The following is a 19,300-nucleotide window of genomic DNA, read 5'->3' on the forward strand; positions in this document are numbered from 1 at the left end:
ACACGGTATCGGAAACGGTAAAAACTCCCTGGCTACTTGGGGCAAATTTTTTTATTTAATTCTTTTTAATAACAAGTAGGTGCATAGGCATCTTGAAAAAAGCTTCTGTGGGGTCTCAGTCAAGGAGGCCTTATATTGTAAACTCCGCAGCCGTTGAGCGCTATACATCTAACGAGGCTTTGTAAACATGTACACAGAGAGCCAAAGGACCCAGAGAACCAGCACGAGATTGGATTCAGAGTGTTTTCTTTTGTAATTGATAATTGTAAGCAGTGGGTTGCCTTTTACGCTAGACACTGAGTGTTTGATGCAGTACAAACCTCTGAAGGCAATAGCTAAGACTTTTCAGTGTGGTAAGTAAAGTAAAGAACTGTCATGTATAATGCTGAACCAGAGTTCGGGATAGTTAGCTTCAAGCTATCTTACTTAGCTGACGTTAATATAGGTGCAGCTCCCCTGATGCCCCTCTTATGATTTCAAATATCATCTCTAATCTGTGACTGTTCGGAGCAAAAAAAAAATTGAGCACGTTTTATAGTTTATTTGGGAAACCCTGTTTTAATACTGCAGCCGCCCAGTCCAAATGTATGCCAGTGGTCAGTATGGTTCTTGATAACACTACACTCGTTCAATCCCTTCATCTCACCTGCATGTCTGGTAACACCCACAACAGTATAGACTACAGAAATGAAGGCCAAGAAGAAGAAGAGACAGGATGACTTCCAGAAGGTCAAATTAAAGGTGGGAAAGACGAAGCCTAAAGCTGATAATGCCACCAACACCAACTTCCGCTCAAGGGGAATCCATCTATCCGAGCAGCTGAAGAGGGACACAAGCGGCCCGACCACACACAGACAGCTTGGTATCAATGTAAGATCTTCATCTTTGTTTCACATGTCAGCAAAATCATTGACATTGTTGGAATAGTACAATTTGTCTCCTTTCTCTCCCTTTCCTCCTACATCACCAGGACCTCCTGTCTCAGCTCCACCATTACAATGCCAGTGTGAAACATAGTGCCTTGTTGGGTTTGAGAGAGTTGCTGTCCCTTAACCCCTCGCTGTTAGAGCAGCATCTCTCTCGTTTGCTTTCTGAAGTGGCAGCTGTTTTCACAGACAAGGATGGCAACGTTCGTGTGGCAGCTACACGCGTCCTCAAGTCAGTGAAACAACAGTGATATAGAAATTCAACAATACAGTGAAAAGAACTCTCAGTTTTTGTTTATCTCTCAAATAACATGGGCTAAACCATCTTGCTGCTTCCAGGTTCATTGCACAGTCTGTGCCTGCAGAACGAGTGGCTCCATTTTTCCCCCTCCTCTGTGCCCACCTGTCCTGTGCCATGACCCACATTGAAACAGGCATCCAGGAGGATGCCATGAAGGTCCTTGATGTGTTGCTAGAGCACTACCCTGCTCTGCTAGCAGCACGGCCTGCAGTGCTCCTCACTAACTTCCTGGAGTTGATCTCTCACAGACAAAGCAGCACAGGAGCCAAAAAGGCCCAGGATGCTAAGGGTCGGACCTGGGCACTGTCTGTCAACCCGGGCAGGGTCGTGACTAGTCAGCAGTGGCGGCTCTCTGTGCTCCTAAGGTATGGAAGTGATTTTGAAGAAATTAGGTAAATGATAATTCTAGCTGTCAACCCTTTGTTTTGTGTCACTTGTACTTTAGGCTTGGACGCTTTCTGCAGGCTGTAGTCGAGGAAAGACCAGTAGAGGAAGGTGATATTTTTGTCCCAGCTGAAGGAGTGTTTGGCTCCAGGGGAGAGGGCAAGGTTACGCCTTTGAATATCAGCTGGGAAGAGCTCACCTACAACAAGACCGGAATTAAGCTGTATGAAAATTCTGGGGCCAAACCAAGTCCGCGGTCCACTTTTAGACTCCGGTACAATACCAAAAACACAGTTAATCTTCTTTTGGTTGAATTTAAGCAATCATACTTTGTGTTTAACATATTCTTTACTTTAATCTCTCATTGTGTAGACCAGAGGTGGACCCCAGACCTGCATTGGGTGAGGGTCTGGACTCAGCTGAGGCTGTTCAGAGCTTTGCAGCCACACTTGTGCCTCTTCTGCTAGAAGTGTGGATAGAAGCCAGTGCCAGTGATTCTCCTTGGAACAGCACTGATAGTGCTCACCTGCTCACTCCTGATGCCATGTCAGTAATGTTCCAGGTGTTGTCTATTCTGCAGCTGCTGAGGAAACTGGCACCGCAGCAGGATCACCGGGATGCACTGGTGAGATGAGTGCACAAATATCAGGCAGCAGTTTCTTGTATAAGAAACGGTTTTACTAAAAAAAAGACTTTGTCTTTGTGTAGGATGCATGGTTCCATAAAGAATACCTTGGAGATTTCAAGCAGCACTTCATGAAAAACTTTCCCTATGGTGCTCTGGACACGCCTAAACATAAAAAGAAGGTTGATCTCAAAAGGTAAGGGATATTAATGTTAATAAGTCAATCAAGCATCCTTCCTTCCCCTGATTATTAATGTGAAGTTAAACATTGTTATGTAGATTTTGTGAGAGGGGAATAAGATAAAGGAAATGTAAAAGTTGTGGTATCATATTTTTGATTAAATGCCACAAACTTATATGCTTCACCATTTGAATTACAATTTTCATATTCAAATAATCACTGTATAAACTACTTGCCATCTGTAATCACACCTATTGTTATGAAAATGTAATCTAGGTGCAACTACTATAATCCTACCCCCCCTCTTTTAGGAGTAAGCAGACTGCAGCTGTCCCAGGACTGACAGTGGAGCCTCTGGCCCTGAATATCACACTTTGTCAGGTCATGGTGTCCCTCAGCCAGAGGCAAGGACTCAGCAGAGAAATGGATGGAGACTGGCTGATGCCTCTGAGGGCGTTTGTCCGGGATGCTCTGGGCAGCGGAGTGAAGCTGAGCTACAGGCAGCTCCACATGCTGCTGGGTACTGTGTGGAAGATGGTGCTCACACAGAGGAGCAAAAGTAAGCGCATGTGGTATATCTGTGAAAGTCTGTGACTTTTAATAAACACAAAAGCAAATTGAAGGGATATAAGTGTTTATTTTAAATGCTTTGTGACAAAATTATGGGTTTAGTACCCAGATACTAGTTTGTAAACTAGAAGACATTTTTTAATGCTTAGTCATTTTAATATTGTTATCTGTATGTATGTTTGTATTTGTGCAGCAGTGACAGAGGACCTGTTGGCAGCAGTTTATATCTACTATAAGCAGAGGAACCTGACTCTCCAGGCAAGATCTCGGCTGTTGTCTTTCTACAGCAAGCTCTACCTGCAGGAGCAAGGACACACACACATAGCGAGGTAACTTCAGACAGTCAGGATTTTCAAACTAGAGATTTACAGTTCTGTTCCCGTAAACAGATAAATGATGTGACCACAACCACAGCAGTAACCTCAAATTGTAGTGCACCTGTTTTGAATATGAAATGAGATTTTTAGGAATTAAAACCCAACTTGAAGATGAAAACATGATATCTTTCCACAAATAGCATAGTTGTCTTGCTCAACCAGACTACATCTCACAAGCTTAGCTTTTCACTACATGATTTGAATCTGGAAGAATCATTTTAGAAATAAATCTGATCAGAATGTATCAATATTTAAATATTAACCAAATTCACTGCCTCTTGAATCTGCCAAACTTTGTTGACAATTATTAAAACTATGTAATATAGGTATATGCTACTACACTCTAGAATTCATTTAGAAACTAATTTCCATGGGTTATTTTCAAGAAATTTGACGTTCTTGGAACGTCCACCATGCTTTTTCCAGTTTAAAAATAGTATGCACGAATGAATGAGTGGTAAGGGAGCGGTTTGATCATCCAATCAAGTCCAGGAAGGGTTAATGATGATCATGTGTTGTACAATCTGCATGAAATGACGTCTTATTCAAGCTAATTCATTCAGGACTGTGTGCCCCCTGAAAACTAATAATTCTTATTTGTGTCTATGAAGTGGAGGGCAGTAATTTGAAGCACAGTGTTCTAATCTTCCTAATTTATGATTTATGCCCATAAGGATAGAAAATAAAACTGATTTACACATTTGCGTAGATGCTACAGTTGGCCCATTGAGGACACATCGTTCCTTTCTGGAACTCTAGCTGCATTTCGTTGTCACGCACCTCTACATGTTATCCCTCCCTCTGTCTGTCTGAAGGAGCAAGGTGCTGTGTCGTTGGTTGGCATCTCTTCCTGGGCAGTTGTCCCAGCTGGGCCACCGTAACCCTGCTCTCTCTGCACAACTCATCCTGTCCATCCAGGCTGCCGCTTCTCGAGGACACAAAGAGCTGCTCACCAGTCTGCAGACATACGCCTGCAGACTCTACGGTACACACACTCGATTAGAGAGAATAACAAGGACACAGTCATCATAGAGGTTGGGGCAGCTTGTCACAGAAACATCTGTCTTTGTGACATCACATACAATTATTCATGTTACATATAATTGTCAGACTTAAATCACAGCCAGACTTGAAAATCAAATCATCACCAACTCATGTAAGACATAAAACTGTTATGGCATTGGTTGTTGTGGTGTTGAACCTGTTGCACCTTTGGACACACCCCAGTCAGCAATGTCCCATCAGGTATTTGATCACCTGGCAAGTCCTTAATGACAGTTATTAGGGTGTGGTCACAGGTGAAACAGTCTACTAGTCTTGAGGACTGGGGGCTAGTCTTGCTCTTTATGTGGCTTATTAAATTCAGCTTCAAAGTGCAGTAAAAGAAAGCTCTCTGTTTAGATGTTTCTTATTTCCAGTATTGATTGAATGAAAAAGAAATATGTTCCTACACGCGAGAAATGCAAAATCATTTTCATATGCATTAACAGTCCAATACAAAAGAGACTGTGACAACAACGGTCAGATTACAAAAGAAAAAAATGTTAGTAAGACATAGTTATACCATAGCTTCCATAGGGGGCGGTGTAACTCCATGTTTCCCCACTCCAGACAACTTTGTAAAACTGATCTGCAACCAGAGGCTGAAAGCAGTAATAAGAACATATCCACTGCTCTGAGGATGGTCAGATAGTTAGGCTGGTGTGTTACAGAGGGGGCCAGGAGAGTGGGGGTGGGGTCAGCCAGCGTTCGAATAGAAACTGCCGCAGAGCCAGCAATTCACCATCACAAGACTCCTTTTGTCTGGGGGCTTCTGACATCAGCATGTGCGTCAGAGACAGACAGAACACCACGCACACACACGCATTATCTGAGCCCTCACTGTAGTGGCTATGCCTGTCTGTCTGTCTTCCTCTTTTTTACTAGTCCAAACATAGCCTGGCTTTCCTGGTATCGCTTTAATTTTCTTGATAGAGCTTCATGTTACATCCCCGGGGGGCGCAGTGCATTGCTGTCCCTATGTAATCACATGTAAAGTGTGTTTGTGTGTGTGTGTATGAAGATCCAGAGGAAGGAGTTGTGGTGCTCCTACCAGCAGAGTCCCAGCAACGAATGGTGCAGCTGCTCTACTTTTTACCCAAGATGCCTCAGTCTCTCCTGGCCAGTCTGAGCTGCTGCTGCACTGCTGGACGGATCTCTGCCAGCCTCGCTGCCTCCCTCATTCGTATTGTGTACTTTAGGTGAGCTTGAAAACCCCCATACACCGAGGCCACATGAACTCAATTTACTGGTGTGTGTGTAATGAGACTTTTACAGCACTCTGGTCTGCCACCATCAGATGGCAGTATTACGCTTTCACAGATGACTTCTTGGCATTTGTATCTAGTTTCTTACCTGCCGGTTGACAAGTACTGATCTGGAGGCTCTGTATATTTGATATTGAAGTTACTGGTGACAATAAAAGCGTTTTTTTAGATTCTGAAACACACCCACAACTTACCTTTCCCTGTCATGGTGTGTGTTAGTCTACTTGTGTTTGTGTGTCCGACCTGTTGTTTGTGTCAGTGGGGCAGCGTTTTGAGTGTGCAAATTTTGAGCGGAGGGAGTGCTGATTTCATATTGGATGGGATGTGTGTGCGTAATGGGTATGATACAAAGAGCTCTTTGGGAGGCAGGAATGCAGAGTTGTCATGGAGTATTGTGAAGACAGTTCTGTCTGCATGTGCCTCTCGGGCTTCACAAAACACGCTTGTTATTCCCATACACATTTCCTACTGTTACACATCTATCCTCCCCTTAAGACAAGAAATATTTTTGCATAACTGCCTGTCTGTGCAGTACTATCCCCAATGTTGTGCTCTTACAAAACACAGCATCATGACAAACTCCAGGAGAGTATAATAAGGAACATATACTGTAAGCAGGAAAATAACGGAAAAAGAAACATAAAATTTTAAAAAGTTGCGTAAATCACAAGCTGTAAAACCATTTCATACTCAGCTTTGTGTTTAACACAGATATTTGTGTTGATTATTGTGCAATACGTTTAATTATTATGTTCTCCAGGTCATCTCTGAGTGGCTGGTCAGTTGGGAGACAGAAACCAGCTCTGCAGGATGTGGACTACATCAGCTTCCTGTTCTCCACCCTGACAGGCTACTCATCCAAAAGGCTCGCCTTTCTGCAGGAGGCTGGCGATGACAGTGTCCTGCCTCCCTCCCCTCTCTCACCGCTCAGCCTGTGCCCCACCTCACTGGAGCAGTTCACACACCACTGGGATGTTGTTGAGGTGCGTTCACATGCACGCCGTCTTTCCTACAATTATAACAAACCTCACACACATTCTAACTCTTAACAACGCTGTTGCTAATCAGAAAGACTTGAAAATGAATTTAGAGGCGACGGGGACTAGGAGGTGAAGAAAAGACATTGTTTTGAAAATTGAAAAATGTTGATATTCTGGACACAGTTGTGGTCTTTCAGCCCCCTCCTGGTTCCTCTCTGTCTCTCATATAGAGCTCAGAGGGTGGAAGTTTTATCGTGGCACTCCGGCTGAGAGGGGAACCTTTATCGCGTTGCGCAGGTTGGAGATGCGTGGTTATCGGGCATAGCGGATATGCACAAATGCTAATGAGAGCCCATGGCATGATGGGAGTGTGACATTTCTGCACAGAAATTACAGTTAACGTAACTATGCCCTGGGGCAAGTGTATGTGAGTGTGCGAGCAAGTGGGGGGCTTATAATCACTAATTCAGCTCCTCAATTAAGCCCTCAGATCCTGCCTCTCTCATCTGCCTGTCTGAGTCAATCACAGGCAAGTGGCGGGAAGGAGGAGGGAAGGGACACGTGGCGGTGAGAGGGGGGGCATTAAGGGATGGACTGTGTCAACTATGGTTGGACTAATGAGACGGGATTGTTTTTAATGACGGCGAGAATGCCAACAGGTGCACCGTTCTGACACACACTGGCTCGCCCTCACTCCTGCACTTCAGCACACACACACTCACACACACACCTCAATTTGATAAAAGCTAATGAGAAATTTGATTTGGATTTGAAGTTAATGAGGAAAAACTGAGCCTTAGTTTTCACTTTTGAAAAGTTTGTGGTGGCTTCTTAGGCCTGAAACAAATCTTGTCTTCATCCCAGCAAGAATGATTTATATGGTTTTTTAGCAACTCTTCTTTGGTGAGGACAAAATGAAGGCCTCACATCATCCAGACAGGATGTTGAAATACTGATTATTTACTCTGTTTATTTACAGCAGCTATGCGATTGTCTGATAAATGCAGGTTAAAGCGAGACAGATGTTTTCCTTAAACGTCTTTCCATAATATCATTGTTATTTCATTTCACCATCCTGCCATTGTTTACGTCATAAAACATTTTTGCATGAAGAAATGTATCAGCTCTCATTACCTGATGTCACGCTTATGGGAAGAAAAGCTTTAGGAAACAATAGAGTTTGGGTCAATGTAGCAGTTACTCCATGCCAGTATATAAAATTACCCCCTGAATTGTTTTTGGCATAAAATGTATATTATTTGATACAGAAATAGGTTAGAAATTCTACACATTACAGCTCCAGTAGCCCAAAGAGTGTAGTTCTCCTTCTGTGATTTTTTTTCTTCAGTTAGAAAATAAAAAAAGACCAAAAAATCAAATCTTCCAACTGAAAGAACAAAACCATCTGTTTTTGAAACATTGCATCACTAAAATTAGAATTCTCCATCACACTTCTTTTGTCAGCAGTGTATCAATTCTATGGGAAAACCACATAATATAATACTACAGTATTTTTTGTTAGTTTAACCCTTTCATTCACAGGAAGTCTGCCACTGTCTGGAAACTCTGGGTTCAAAGTCTCAGTGCTTTGACATCCTACAAAGTGGCATCTGCAAATATCTGGTAAGACATTATTTCCTTTAAGCCGGAAAATTACATTGAGGATTTCTAAATCATAGTTGCTGCTCCTTTCATTCTTGCTTTCTCTTCATGCTGCTGTCTTTATCTGAATACATGCACTGAATATACATACACATTGTGTGTGGTTGTGTGTCTCAGACCAAATTAGGTGTGGTGCCTGACAGTATGGCGGCTGCGCTGCTCAGAGCTGTATCCAGATTACTGGACCTGTCCGTCCTGCCCGTTGAGTCCGTCTTGCGCTTCTTGTCTCAGTGCTGCCTCAGCCTGCTGGCTCTGCTCATCACCCTGCAGCCAGAGTTACCTGCCGAAACCAACCACAAAAGGTTTGTGTTGACTCACTACAACCCTCAACTGATTCGTGTTTGGAAAAGATCTCATGTTGATAAGAAATCTTGACTTTGACTTTGCAGCAGTTTGCTGTTTGCTATCATCGGGTGATGAAGATTTACAATAATTGGGTTTAAAACAGCTTTCTGTCACATATGCAGGAAGGCCATATGGGGTGCTTGTGTGTCAGCGTTGAGCACTGTTCCTCGCCTGCTGCGAATGGTTCTGCAGTTGTTGCGTGTTGGAGATCTGAATGAGGAGGAGCTGCCCCAGCTCGGACAGATCGTGTCGATGCTGCTGCAGCACACGCCGCTCCACAATCAGCTGCTGGCCAATGCTGCTCTGCTGCAAGAGATCATACAACACCTCACGGTAAACACAGCTCACACATGAAATTAACAGGAATGAATATGAAGGCTTTGTTACAGTTTGGATGGAGAGCCTTAAGGGGAATTCTGGTCATTTTTAAACCTATTTTTCATATTATCAGGTCTAAAAGATTAATGGGTTCAAAAAGTTTTGGAATTGGTCCAGTAGATCACCTTACAGACACTCTGGCGGGGATGCATCTGAACGCACCAGACTACTGAAAGCTCCAGCTGGAGAGTGATGTACTGGGAGATGGGTGGTGCTTGGTTTGGGTCATCTGTTTTCCAACACTCTCATATTAAAGCTAAACAGTACATAAAAATACGGTTGTGAAAACAGTTTAGGTGAGAAATAGGGAATGCAATAACAGAATCTTGATTCATATTTTAACAGCACCGCCTAGTTTGACAGTTTGATCTAATTTTTGCAAGCCTGGTGCATCATGTTGGACGGACTCATTTGCATTAATTTAAGGATGAGTCGTGATTATGCAAATTCCGATATGGCAACTGGCCTGTCAACTTACTGTGCCATTTCCATCATACATCATGGATCTCCTGCTCTCCAAAGAAAATGAAGAGGATGTGTCAGACAGACACAGTTGGTCTGCACCTTCAGCTGGTAGTTGTGAAACAGGCTGCAATGTAATCTTTTGGGGCAAATGCACCCATTTAAGTTCATCCACTATAACTACTTGTTTTTGTCACCGACAGGCTCAAATTTTTACACTAAGTGTCTGACAACATCATGGAACGGATCCCTACAGAGATAAACCTTTTCAGACATCCCTTTCCGATGAGGTGTTGAAGCTGTATCGCTCTGTATTTTTTGACTGTCACACAATAACACAAACAAAAGCTAACCGAATGAAGGCAGTGGTAGACCAGCAACACTGGTGTGTGGCAAGGTAAAACTACTGTATTTGTTAAAGGAGTCTGGCAGTTCATTGGAAAGGGCTGTCTGAAAAGGTCTGTGTGTGTTGGCATTTTGTCAGACACTTAGAATAACAATCTGAGGCTGTCACTGGCAAAAACGAGCACTTTCAGTGGACGTGCTTTGATGGCTGCATTTGTCTCCAAAGAATACGTTGCAAGCATTGCTGCCTGATGAAACCTATTACTCATTTAGACCCCAAAATATGTAAAAAAAATAAAAATAAATAAGGCCAAGTCTAAAGATACCTGAAGTACGTTAGCCTCGCATGGAGGCTGTGCACCTGATTTCCCTCTGCATGTGTGTGTTTCAGAGGTATTCCCGCGGTGCGACCAGGGAGCAGTGGTTGACAGACCTGCTCTACTGTTACAGCGTCACAGTGGCTCACGGCTCTTCCGCTCGACGTGGAAGCCTGGGCCTTCGAGACATTTACTGACCGACACTCCCACCAGACGGACCTGCTGTGTTCACCGCTTCACCCTCTCAAACATCTTACCGCTACTTCAGTGTTTGGTTTGTAGTGATGAGTACATACAACAAAAATTCCAGACAGTAATACAGCGGAGAAATGTTTTTATTTTATTGTGAGTGACAATGAAAACTCCACAGTCTTGTTTAAGAACTCGAGTGTTTTTCCTGTATCTTAAGCTGCCTCTTCACTGCTTCATTTGTAGTGTGGTAATTGTTTGTTGGAGTATTGTTGTAGACTTTTGATTTAAAAAAAAACAAACAAAAAAGAAAAAAAGGCAAAATAAAGTTAAGTCCAAGTGCACTGCCTTTTGTGTCATTTTATTTTTTATAATACAGTTAAAAACAACAAACATTGAGGTGTATCTAAAATTACACAATATGGATAATTTTTGTGCAAATGCATATTAAAGTAAATAAACTTCATGGTTAAGAAATACATATTTCTCTTAAGAGGGAAAGCACTAAGAGACCAGACTGGTGTGTGGCTGTGTGTGTGTGTGTGTGTGCGCGCGTGGCTGCAGGTGGGCTATCTGTATGACCGGCTGTTGATAGACTGCCTCATTCTCCACAACAGGAGGAAAGGTTATCTCAGTGTGTGTGCAAGAGCGATGGAGAACGAGGGAGATGCCGTGTGTATGTGTTCCTTCCACAATGGATGAAAGGTTATCTTTTACACACACCATTTCTGTAGACTTAACCCCACCCCGTGAGGTCACGGCTCTGATGTCATATGGCTTAATTTTAGAAAGCTTGGCACATTGAGCGAACAATGCGTGTAGTAATTCTATAGAGGTAAGGCAGCCAGCCAGCTGAGAAAACATCAAAGAACTTGAGTTGGGTGTGTGTATATGTGGTTTCAATGTTTCCCCCGGCCTCTGGTCCCCTGTCCAGCACTATGTGGTCTCAGGTGGTAGGAGTACTGCTTGGCTTGATTCACAGCGTCAGTCAGGCGTACACTGTCCATACCGCTCACTGTAAAGCAAGCACATAAAATTACCTTTTTAGAGATTTTTACTTTATTGAAACTGCGTTTATGTACGTACATGGACTCACACTGGCTCTGGGTGCGCAGTGGCAGGTCCAGGAGCAGCTGCGAATGAGAGCCCCGAAATGAATGCCCTCGTCTAGCCATGGAGTTACCTAAAGGACGATAAAGGAAAACATCAGCGTGATATCTTCATTTTGATTCACAGTTCCACCATGTGAACAGTTTCTAGCAGCTGGTGCTGGAGAAAAAGACTCAGGACACTCGTTTAACTAGCCGATCTGAAAAAACTGAGGGCTCTATCGCTTAGTGGTTAGAGCACTGGTCTTGTAAACCAGGGGTTGTGAGTTCAAACCTCACTGGAACCTATGTGTTCTTTTTTTCATCCTTAGTGGCCTTGAACAAACACCCAAAGTATTAAGAAAACACTAAATAAAGACACTCACTGGTATCTCACAAAAGAGAGAACAAATTTAATACTGTTTCACATAGTTTGATGTGTAAAATTCATTTTGTTAGTACTTAATGTATTCCGCTGCAGTACGATGGAAGACTCTTCCTAAATGTTTAAACCTGATGAAGTCAGAAAGCTGAAGCTAAAAGCTAGCTGGTACCTTGTAGCTTGTTTCATATTGTGAAGAGAGCCTGGAACATGGAAGAGTTGCCGCTCCACCTTTGTGTATACAGTATGTGCAATAGTGTTGGAGGAGCACGGTGGCGATATATAGCTAAACTTTATTGCGTTTTTACTTGCAGAGTAAGTCCAGAGGTAAAGGAAGATATATTAGAGATAAAATAATTAACAGACAATTAAAAAACACTTGATTAATGGAGCAGTGTGACCCAGTCCAGAGTTGTGTGTCAAATGTTTGTCAACTTCTCAGAAAAAAAGGAGTGCGAGAATGAGTCTCGTGAATGTGTGTGTGGCACCATGTCAGCAAGTGTGTGTGTGTGTGTTTAGTAGATTGCTCTTCTACGCAGTCGTCTGACATTCCCCCTGACAGCTCTGAACTTTTCACAGTGCCAGGACTGTCAGGGAGCGAGGAGGAGAGAAAGAGGGAGGTGAGGTGAGAAGGGGGAGGGGAAAACCACGTCAGGAGGCAGGGACGGAGCGAGGAGTTCAGGGTACGTCAGAGGGTCTTTCTGTCTGTGAGCGGAGACGGCGTGCGTGCTTGTATGTTTTGGCGCAGCAAGGTTCCTGCCTGTTCTCCCATCATCACCTGGTGATGTGTGATGAAGGTCAGGCCTGTCTGTGGGGTGAAACCCTACCAGAGGTTCCACACAGCAGACCAGGCTGATACTGTCCTGGTACGTGGACTGAAGCATCACCCAGGCGCTTACACGGCTCCTTTTCTCAGAGTCAGTCACTTACAGCGTGTTCTACACCGGTATGACAACCATCCCGATTTCCAGCTTCTTCCTTTAATCCCACTAAATCTCAATCTGTTTCCAATCTGTTGCTAATTCAAGAGCTGCGGCTTTAATTGAGATGGAAAGACTCCCACCTTAAAGGGTAAATCAACAGTGGAACATGTGGGGCAGGAAACTGCTGCTGTTGATCTGTATGGGCTGCAGTTTAAGAGAAGACTGTGACACTTTGGCTCCATTTGTTTCCACTGAGCAGAGTTATTATAGTTTTGTATTTGGCTTTTTTTTTTGTTGTCAGCTCAGTTTGGTTTCCAGAGTGGGTTTGCTCATTTCAGTTTATCTTATGTTATTTAAAAATGGTTACTTTTTGTTTAGTTTTTCTTAGTTTTAGTTTTTAGTTAATGCACTGCCTCCTCAGACAAATTTGACCAAATTGACAAAGACTATAACTAAAGGCATTTTCTGTATATTTTTTATTTTAGTACACAATATAGTCGTTTTTAATGTACTTTATTGTGTATTTTATTTCAGTTAACAGAGGTTTCTAAATCTTTACAAATACAAAGTTTCATTAAAAAAGGAAATGACACTCAAACAGGAGTAAATGGTGCATTTGTTGGGGATTTCTTTCAGCTGTGATTTTTGCGAACTACCGAGTATTTAATGTACGTCAGCAGGATGGCGTATGTGTGATTGGCTCAAAAACCACACTGCCCGTGGTCATTTTAATAAAGGAACACGTCAGCCAAAGCAACAGTGTGGCTCATTGATGTGTTTTTAATAGTTTTTGCACAACAATGAAGCTCTTTTGCACATAGAAATCAGCTGTTTTATAATTTTGGCTACACAGGCAATACGTGTTAGTAGGATCAATCCATTGTTTGTTTGTTTATGAGCTGTCCATGATGGAAGTCTAGAATATAACCAGACTTGTTGACATCCTGTAAGAGGCATCACTAACACCAGTCCATATGCATGTTCACTTCTTGCGTCGTTCACTTCAACTGAAGCCCATTTTGTTCAGTCAGCCACTGCCCTGAGTGAAATACTGTTACACCACCAGACGCACAAACTGCAGCATCGCTCTTAAGGAGTGTTTAGGCTCTGTAATTGCTCTGCTCATTAATATATATCATGTATGTATTACCCGCGTTGAAACATTGCATCCCTTTTTAGTGCCGAGTGTGTTTGAGGCAATTTCATCCTCAGTCAAATGGCAAACTTCCAATATCAAAATCCTGTCTTTGTGTTATTAGTCCTATGGTTTAAGGAGGGGTGGTGGTTTGAAGACGGAGACTCTACTGGGGAAATGTTTAGATTGTTGAGATATTTTATCTTTTACTCTAAATGCCTTCGATCTGTCAATGTCATATACACATCCATATTGACCCAACCGGCTAAAAAAAAAGCACTGATCTCACCATAGATGCTTTGCAGCACTGAGCTCTTTGTGGCTGACGGTTTAGTGGACTGGGCTCGGATTTCCATCTTCTTCCTGTTATGGGCGTGGTTTGAATCGCTTGACTCCACCTCTTCGCGGGCCCTCACCTCTCTCCGCCCGCGTGCGTGGAACCTGCGGACACACATCCATGCGAGCACAGTCACACACGTGCACGGCGCTCAATAAAAAAATCTCAGACAGCCTTCAAAGGTCTAAAAGCTGGCAAGTCCTCACACTAATACTCAGTGAGCAGAAACAAAGTAAACAGAGTTTATTCAAGGCAGTTAATAGGCAGCACATACAGAATATAATTGTGAATCTGAATGGAACCAGAGGGCCTCCTGTGGCGGACTGGCAGCCTCTAAGAGAAACATAGAGTGTGTTAGAGGGAGAGAAAAGCAAAGAGAGGCTGCTGGTAGCTATTAGAGCAGCACAGCTGAACTTTTAGCCTCTTGTTAAACCAGTATGAAAGCTCTAGATTATAGCCCGTCTGTCCCTTGCCTCCTTGTCTCACCCATCTCCCACGCTCTCCCCCCCACTGCTCAAGTGTTGATGGCATCCAGACCAAACATCGAGGAGGGGGGGTCTTACAGGAGGGATGAGAACGGGCTGGCATGCATGCGGGGGAGGGCACATGTGGGCACCACATGGCACTGCCAATCTCCCACAGCCTGATAAGCTTCAGCTACTGAACACCCCTCAAGGTATAAACACAGGCACACACACGCTAACTCACCTTCGCCAGGCTCGCTGGATGATGCGTGCAGCCTCGCTCCGCGTCCGGCGCCGCTCTTTGTTGAGCACCCTGTGTGTGCGTGGTGAAATGGGTGCATGTGTGGCAGACTGAGTCTTTCTCGGAGGGCTTTTGTGGTCTAAAGACGAACTGCTTCTTAATGAGGGAGTGTGAGTCTGGTCTTTGGCGGTGGCCTTTTCTGAAGTCTGCTCCTTGTGGTTTCGGTGCTTTTGTGGAGAGGTGTGGGCATCGGTCTTGCCGGGGGCAGTCTGCACAGTCATGTCAGCGTCCCTCTTTTTTACGGGGATGCATTCTCTGGTAATAGTGTCAGTTGGGTCCGTCGCAGAGGCGATTGCTGAAGTAGTGCATGTGTTTGAGGATGGTCGTTCCCTGACTTTGGGCATGCAGGAGGGTCTGGGTTTGAGGCTGGGTGGCTGGCTGCAGCTGGCGGGAGAGAGAAGTTCCTTCAGCCTGGTGGTCTGGGGAGCACCGGGCACAGTGTCACCAGTCACATGATAGTGACGGCTCGAAGCATCAGGAAGATCATGTGGTTCAGCTGCTTTGCTTCTTCTGGAGGATCTGCTCTTGTGGGCTAGTGAGAGAAAAGAAAAGAAAACATGAGATGTACAAGAAATTTGGTGCACAATGTTTCCGCTTTACGTGTATTTAATTGTAGTTCATGGTTAATTAGTTAATTCAGTTTTGTGTTACATTTTTTTTAAATGTGTTCATTATTTTTTATCAATAACACAGAAACAAGCTGGGGGTAACAACTTAAAGATTAAAATCACAAGCAGAAAAATGAGTTCCAGAAAAATGAAAACTGACAGGTTCATTATACAGTATAATATGAAGTGTGAAATACAATGGGAGCTAAAGAAAAATAAAAAAAAGATTTTTTTTCCTTCATACAAATACTCTTGTCATTATGACAGAAATATTTACATTGATATAGTCAAGAAATGGTTTCCATACTTATTTCACTGTGTGTAATGCTGCTGCTACACTGCAATTTCCCAGCTTGGGATAAATAAAGTATTTCTATCTATCTATCTTCAAATACATTAATTTTGTAGTGCAGCAGACAGGTCAGAAAGTCCAGAGGTATATATTCAATTATTGTCCGATGCCATCCCACAACTGAGGGGGCTTCGTTTGAGATCCAGTGCTGAAGTATGTTTTTCCTAGCACAAAATGTCATTACATTATACAGTTTTTTTCTGATATATATATATCAGTTAAACGGTTCTTGTGTTACATTTTAGTTTTGGTTTAAATTTTATTTTCTCTCATAACTTTAACTGTTAAGCCACTATACATTACTTCAAACTGCAAAGTTCCAACATAACAACTGTAAGGCTCTCTGCACATTTGTACCTTTGTGTCTCTCCTCTTTGCTCTTCGTGCGTTCAGCTTTGGATGATTTCTTTGTCTCCACCACTGAGTCATTCATGGATAAGTCCCCTATAATGCTCACTAAGGAGGTCTTTTCCTGCTCTGGTCTCACCAAAGGGACCCTGCGTTTGTCGGCAGCGGCCACAGAGACTTGCTGCACAGCTTCTCTCCTCCTCTGCTCTTCCTCTCGTTTCCTGAGCACAAAGAAAAGCAGTCAGATCTAATCATGGCATATATTGTTTTGTCTGAAATACACCAAGTGAACAGGACACGGTCCAGGCAGAAAAACTAATGTGTAGAGTTTGTTTTAAAGGTATCAACTATTTTTTTTAATACACAGATGAGCATAGGGGTTATTGCACATATATATATATTATATCCACACATTATCTTTCAAATTTCAAGCTGTTTACACATGTTATTCTAAAGTTTAAAACACTGTGTTCACATCAAGGATTCATGATGAGAGTTTTTAACAAAACACATACTGTATTTTAACTGTACTGGTTCATGTACAATGTACAATACCTGTTTTTTTTTTAGCTGTGGAGCAATAAAATGTTTTATCAGGAAAAAAATCAGATAAGAGGAAGATGTGGTTGAATATTTTGGGTACTTTGTAAAAAAATGTCATAGAACGACTGGCTTGAATTTGCAAGAGTTGAAGCCATTGTGCCCTCTTAGGACAAATTCGCCTCTCAAAAGCATCGAGTAAGACAGAATAAAGGTGAGACTGGTGAGCAAATGACAAAAGGAAAACAAGCCGGAGGAGAGAGACAGGGGGAAGACGAATGTGTGTGCAGGGATGACAGAGGGAAAGATAGATATGGAGGGAGTGTGACTGTTCCTACATGGGTGAGAAAAAGACGACAGAGACAGATAATGAAGACAGAAACAGGAGTGAGTGATGAACGCACATCTTTGTGTGACCAAGAGAGCAACGTTTATGAGAGTAGAAGCAGCATGAAGCAATAGAAACAACGACTAGAACCAATTTGTGAGATTTCAGTGCATATGTGGCTCCGCCTGCAAACAAATATGTAAGACTGTACGTGTGTGCTCATCTCTCACTTGGCTGCGTCCTTGCGCAGCTGCTCGTGCCTCATGAGGAGCTGCTTTCTCTCCCTGAAGGCCTTGCGGACGGTGTAGCCCTTGTAGACAGCCTGGATGGAAGCAGCAGCGATGTCCTGGATGGCTGCTATGGACAGAGCGCCGTGCTCCAGCATGAACTGAGTCACCTCGCTGTGCTCCCCCAGCAAAGCGTAGTCCAGAGGGGTGTACCTGCACAACACGAACACCAGTGTCATTCATGCATCTGTTTTCCCACTTCTTCTCCCGCCTCCAGTCCCTTCATCTTGACTGGCTCTGTCCTCACCTCTCTTCCGTGTGCTCCATGTGATTAGGGAAGGCATTGTAGCCCAGTAGCAGTTTGACAGCATCCAGGTAGCCATTGTTGCACGACCGGTGGAGAGCAGTCCGCCCCTGTGCACCCATAAAAAAAAAACAAAAAACAGGCACCCATTCAAACTGAAGCTGTTTCCAAAAGCTCAGATGAGACACACAGAAATGTGGGTGCCATAGTAGATGCGTGAGTAGATTTTCACCTCTTTGTCCTGTATGTTTGGATCAGCATTGTTCTCCATGAGAACAGCCATGCAGGTGATGTAGCCGCCATAAGCAGCACACTGCAGAGGAGTGCGTCCTGCCTGGTCCTGCCCAGAGTAGTCACATATTTAACAAGTGAAAGAGTAGCTCAGGATTTATGAGGTCCATCCTGATTTTGCACTAACTTGCTCATAAAGCAGCGCAGAGGAAGATTTAATTTGCACTTTTATCCTCATTCATCCTTTGATTCATACGGGACATGCCGCTTCAACCGTGCAAACAGTTTCTGCTGCATTTCATGGGGGATAGAAAACCCTCCACAATGTAGCCAAAGCTGACATGATGCTACAGCTGGCTCAAAATGTGAGTGTACACTAATTTTAAACCAGAATTTTAAATATATTTTAATAGTATATTATAATATAGTAAAATTTGATAGTATAAAAAGCAAGAGTGATACCTCTTTCGATACCACCAAATGTGAATGAGTATTAAAGAGGGGTTCAAACATCCTGAGCTGCTTAGTTTGTTTTTGAGTATGCTTTGAGTGCATTCATTCATACCTGCACGTTGGGACTAATCCCATTTTCCATCAGTATCTGGCAGACCTCAGCATTCCCTCCCAGAGCTGCCCAGTGCAGAGCAGTGTGACCATCCACGTCGACCAGGTCCACACGTGCAGAACCTTTATTCATCACATTTATATTTTAGACAAGGCATGTAACTCACACACAACATGTATAGGCACTGGAACGCTTGCACATGTGTCCCAGCTGCACCCACCTTTGATGAGTGTGAGTATGACGTCCCTGTGCCCCATCTCGCAAGCGCGAAACAGCGGTGTGTGTTTTATCACGTCCAGAGAGTCGACCATCGCTCCCCTCTCCAACAGCAGCTTCACTGTGCTCACGTGGCCTGACAGGGAGGCCGCATGGAGTGCTGAGAAAACACACACACACACACACACACACACACACACACACACACACGTATAAAAAAACACCCTGAGATAATCAAACTGGACAATAAACTCCTTGCTGCTCCTCCCTCGTCTGTCTCTTTGCTCATTCATCCCCTTGACTGCAGCTCCTCTCTGGGCTGTAGCTAAAGCCTGGTCAATGGAGGGTTAAACAGACAGGACACACATGAGGAGCAAGACACTCAAGCCTCCTTGTGGCTCCCCCTCCTCCCCCATACTGCAGTCGCCAGACAGCACAGACTAGAGTCAAGTGCATGGAAGTGATCTGGGCACCAGTCAGCTCCACTGCCCTTCACACCGTCTCATTAGCATGACTCAACCGTTGCATGTTATGCATGCATAAACAATGACCGCCTGGTTGAGCAGGGGGACTATCGCCATGGAGATAATACGCCCAAAGAGG

General features: G+C 43.6%; 2 protein-coding genes and 1 non-coding gene across 3 annotated transcripts in view; 2 read left to right on the top strand and 1 right to left on the bottom strand.

Annotated features, from left to right (window-relative positions):
• tex10 (testis expressed 10) lies at positions 1-10,689 on the top strand. The gene is made up of 16 exons (XM_041942741.1): positions 1-353; positions 674-870; positions 971-1,158; positions 1,266-1,592; positions 1,673-1,885; positions 1,984-2,236; positions 2,320-2,432; positions 2,729-2,976; positions 3,181-3,316; positions 4,180-4,349; positions 5,427-5,604; positions 6,431-6,653; positions 8,193-8,273; positions 8,430-8,614; positions 8,780-8,990; positions 10,234-10,689. Exons 2-16 carry the CDS (start codon positions 688-690, stop codon positions 10,354-10,356), a joined length of 2,832 nt encoding a protein of 943 aa, XP_041798675.1. The 5' UTR covers positions 1-353; positions 674-687; the 3' UTR covers positions 10,357-10,689.
• The window catches only part of invs (inversin), a 20,585-nt gene continuing 11,863 nt past the window's right edge, over positions 10,579-19,300 (bottom strand). Inside the window, exons 10-19 of the mRNA XM_041942740.1 lie at positions 18,702-18,857; positions 18,482-18,603; positions 17,918-18,025; positions 17,689-17,795; positions 17,385-17,594; positions 16,296-16,507; positions 14,922-15,510; positions 14,166-14,317; positions 11,445-11,531; positions 10,579-11,363 (exon numbers count right to left, since the gene is read on the bottom strand). Of these exons, the coding sequence (XP_041798674.1) occupies positions 11,248-11,363; positions 11,445-11,531; positions 14,166-14,317; positions 14,922-15,510; positions 16,296-16,507; positions 17,385-17,594; positions 17,689-17,795; positions 17,918-18,025; positions 18,482-18,603; positions 18,702-18,857 (1,859 nt within the window). The 3' untranslated portion in view covers positions 10,579-11,247. The remainder of the gene's footprint in view (positions 11,364-11,444; positions 11,532-14,165; positions 14,318-14,921; positions 15,511-16,295; positions 16,508-17,384; positions 17,595-17,688; positions 17,796-17,917; positions 18,026-18,481; positions 18,604-18,701; positions 18,858-19,300) is intronic.
• trnat-ugu lies at positions 11,672-11,744 on the top strand. Its single transcript has one exon. It is a non-coding gene; the product is annotated as a tRNA-Thr (tRNA).

The sequence above is a fragment of the Chelmon rostratus genome, chromosome 8 (assembly GCF_017976325.1).
Source record: "Chelmon rostratus isolate fCheRos1 chromosome 8, fCheRos1.pri, whole genome shotgun sequence".
NCBI lineage: Eukaryota > Metazoa > Chordata > Actinopteri > Chaetodontiformes > Chaetodontidae > Chelmon > Chelmon rostratus.

Excerpts from the sequence above, each read along its gene's own strand:
- tex10 (XM_041942741.1), top strand. The coding sequence starts at position 688 with ATGAAGGCCAAGAAGAAGAAGAGACAGGATGACTTCCAGAAGGTCAAA. Across the intron at positions 4,350-5,426 it reads ATACGCCTGCAGACTCTACG|ATCCAGAGGAAGGAGTTGTG; the intron begins GTACACACACTC and ends GTGTGTATGAAG. Across the intron at positions 8,274-8,429 it reads GTGGCATCTGCAAATATCTG|ACCAAATTAGGTGTGGTGCC; the intron begins GTAAGACATTAT and ends TGTGTGTCTCAG.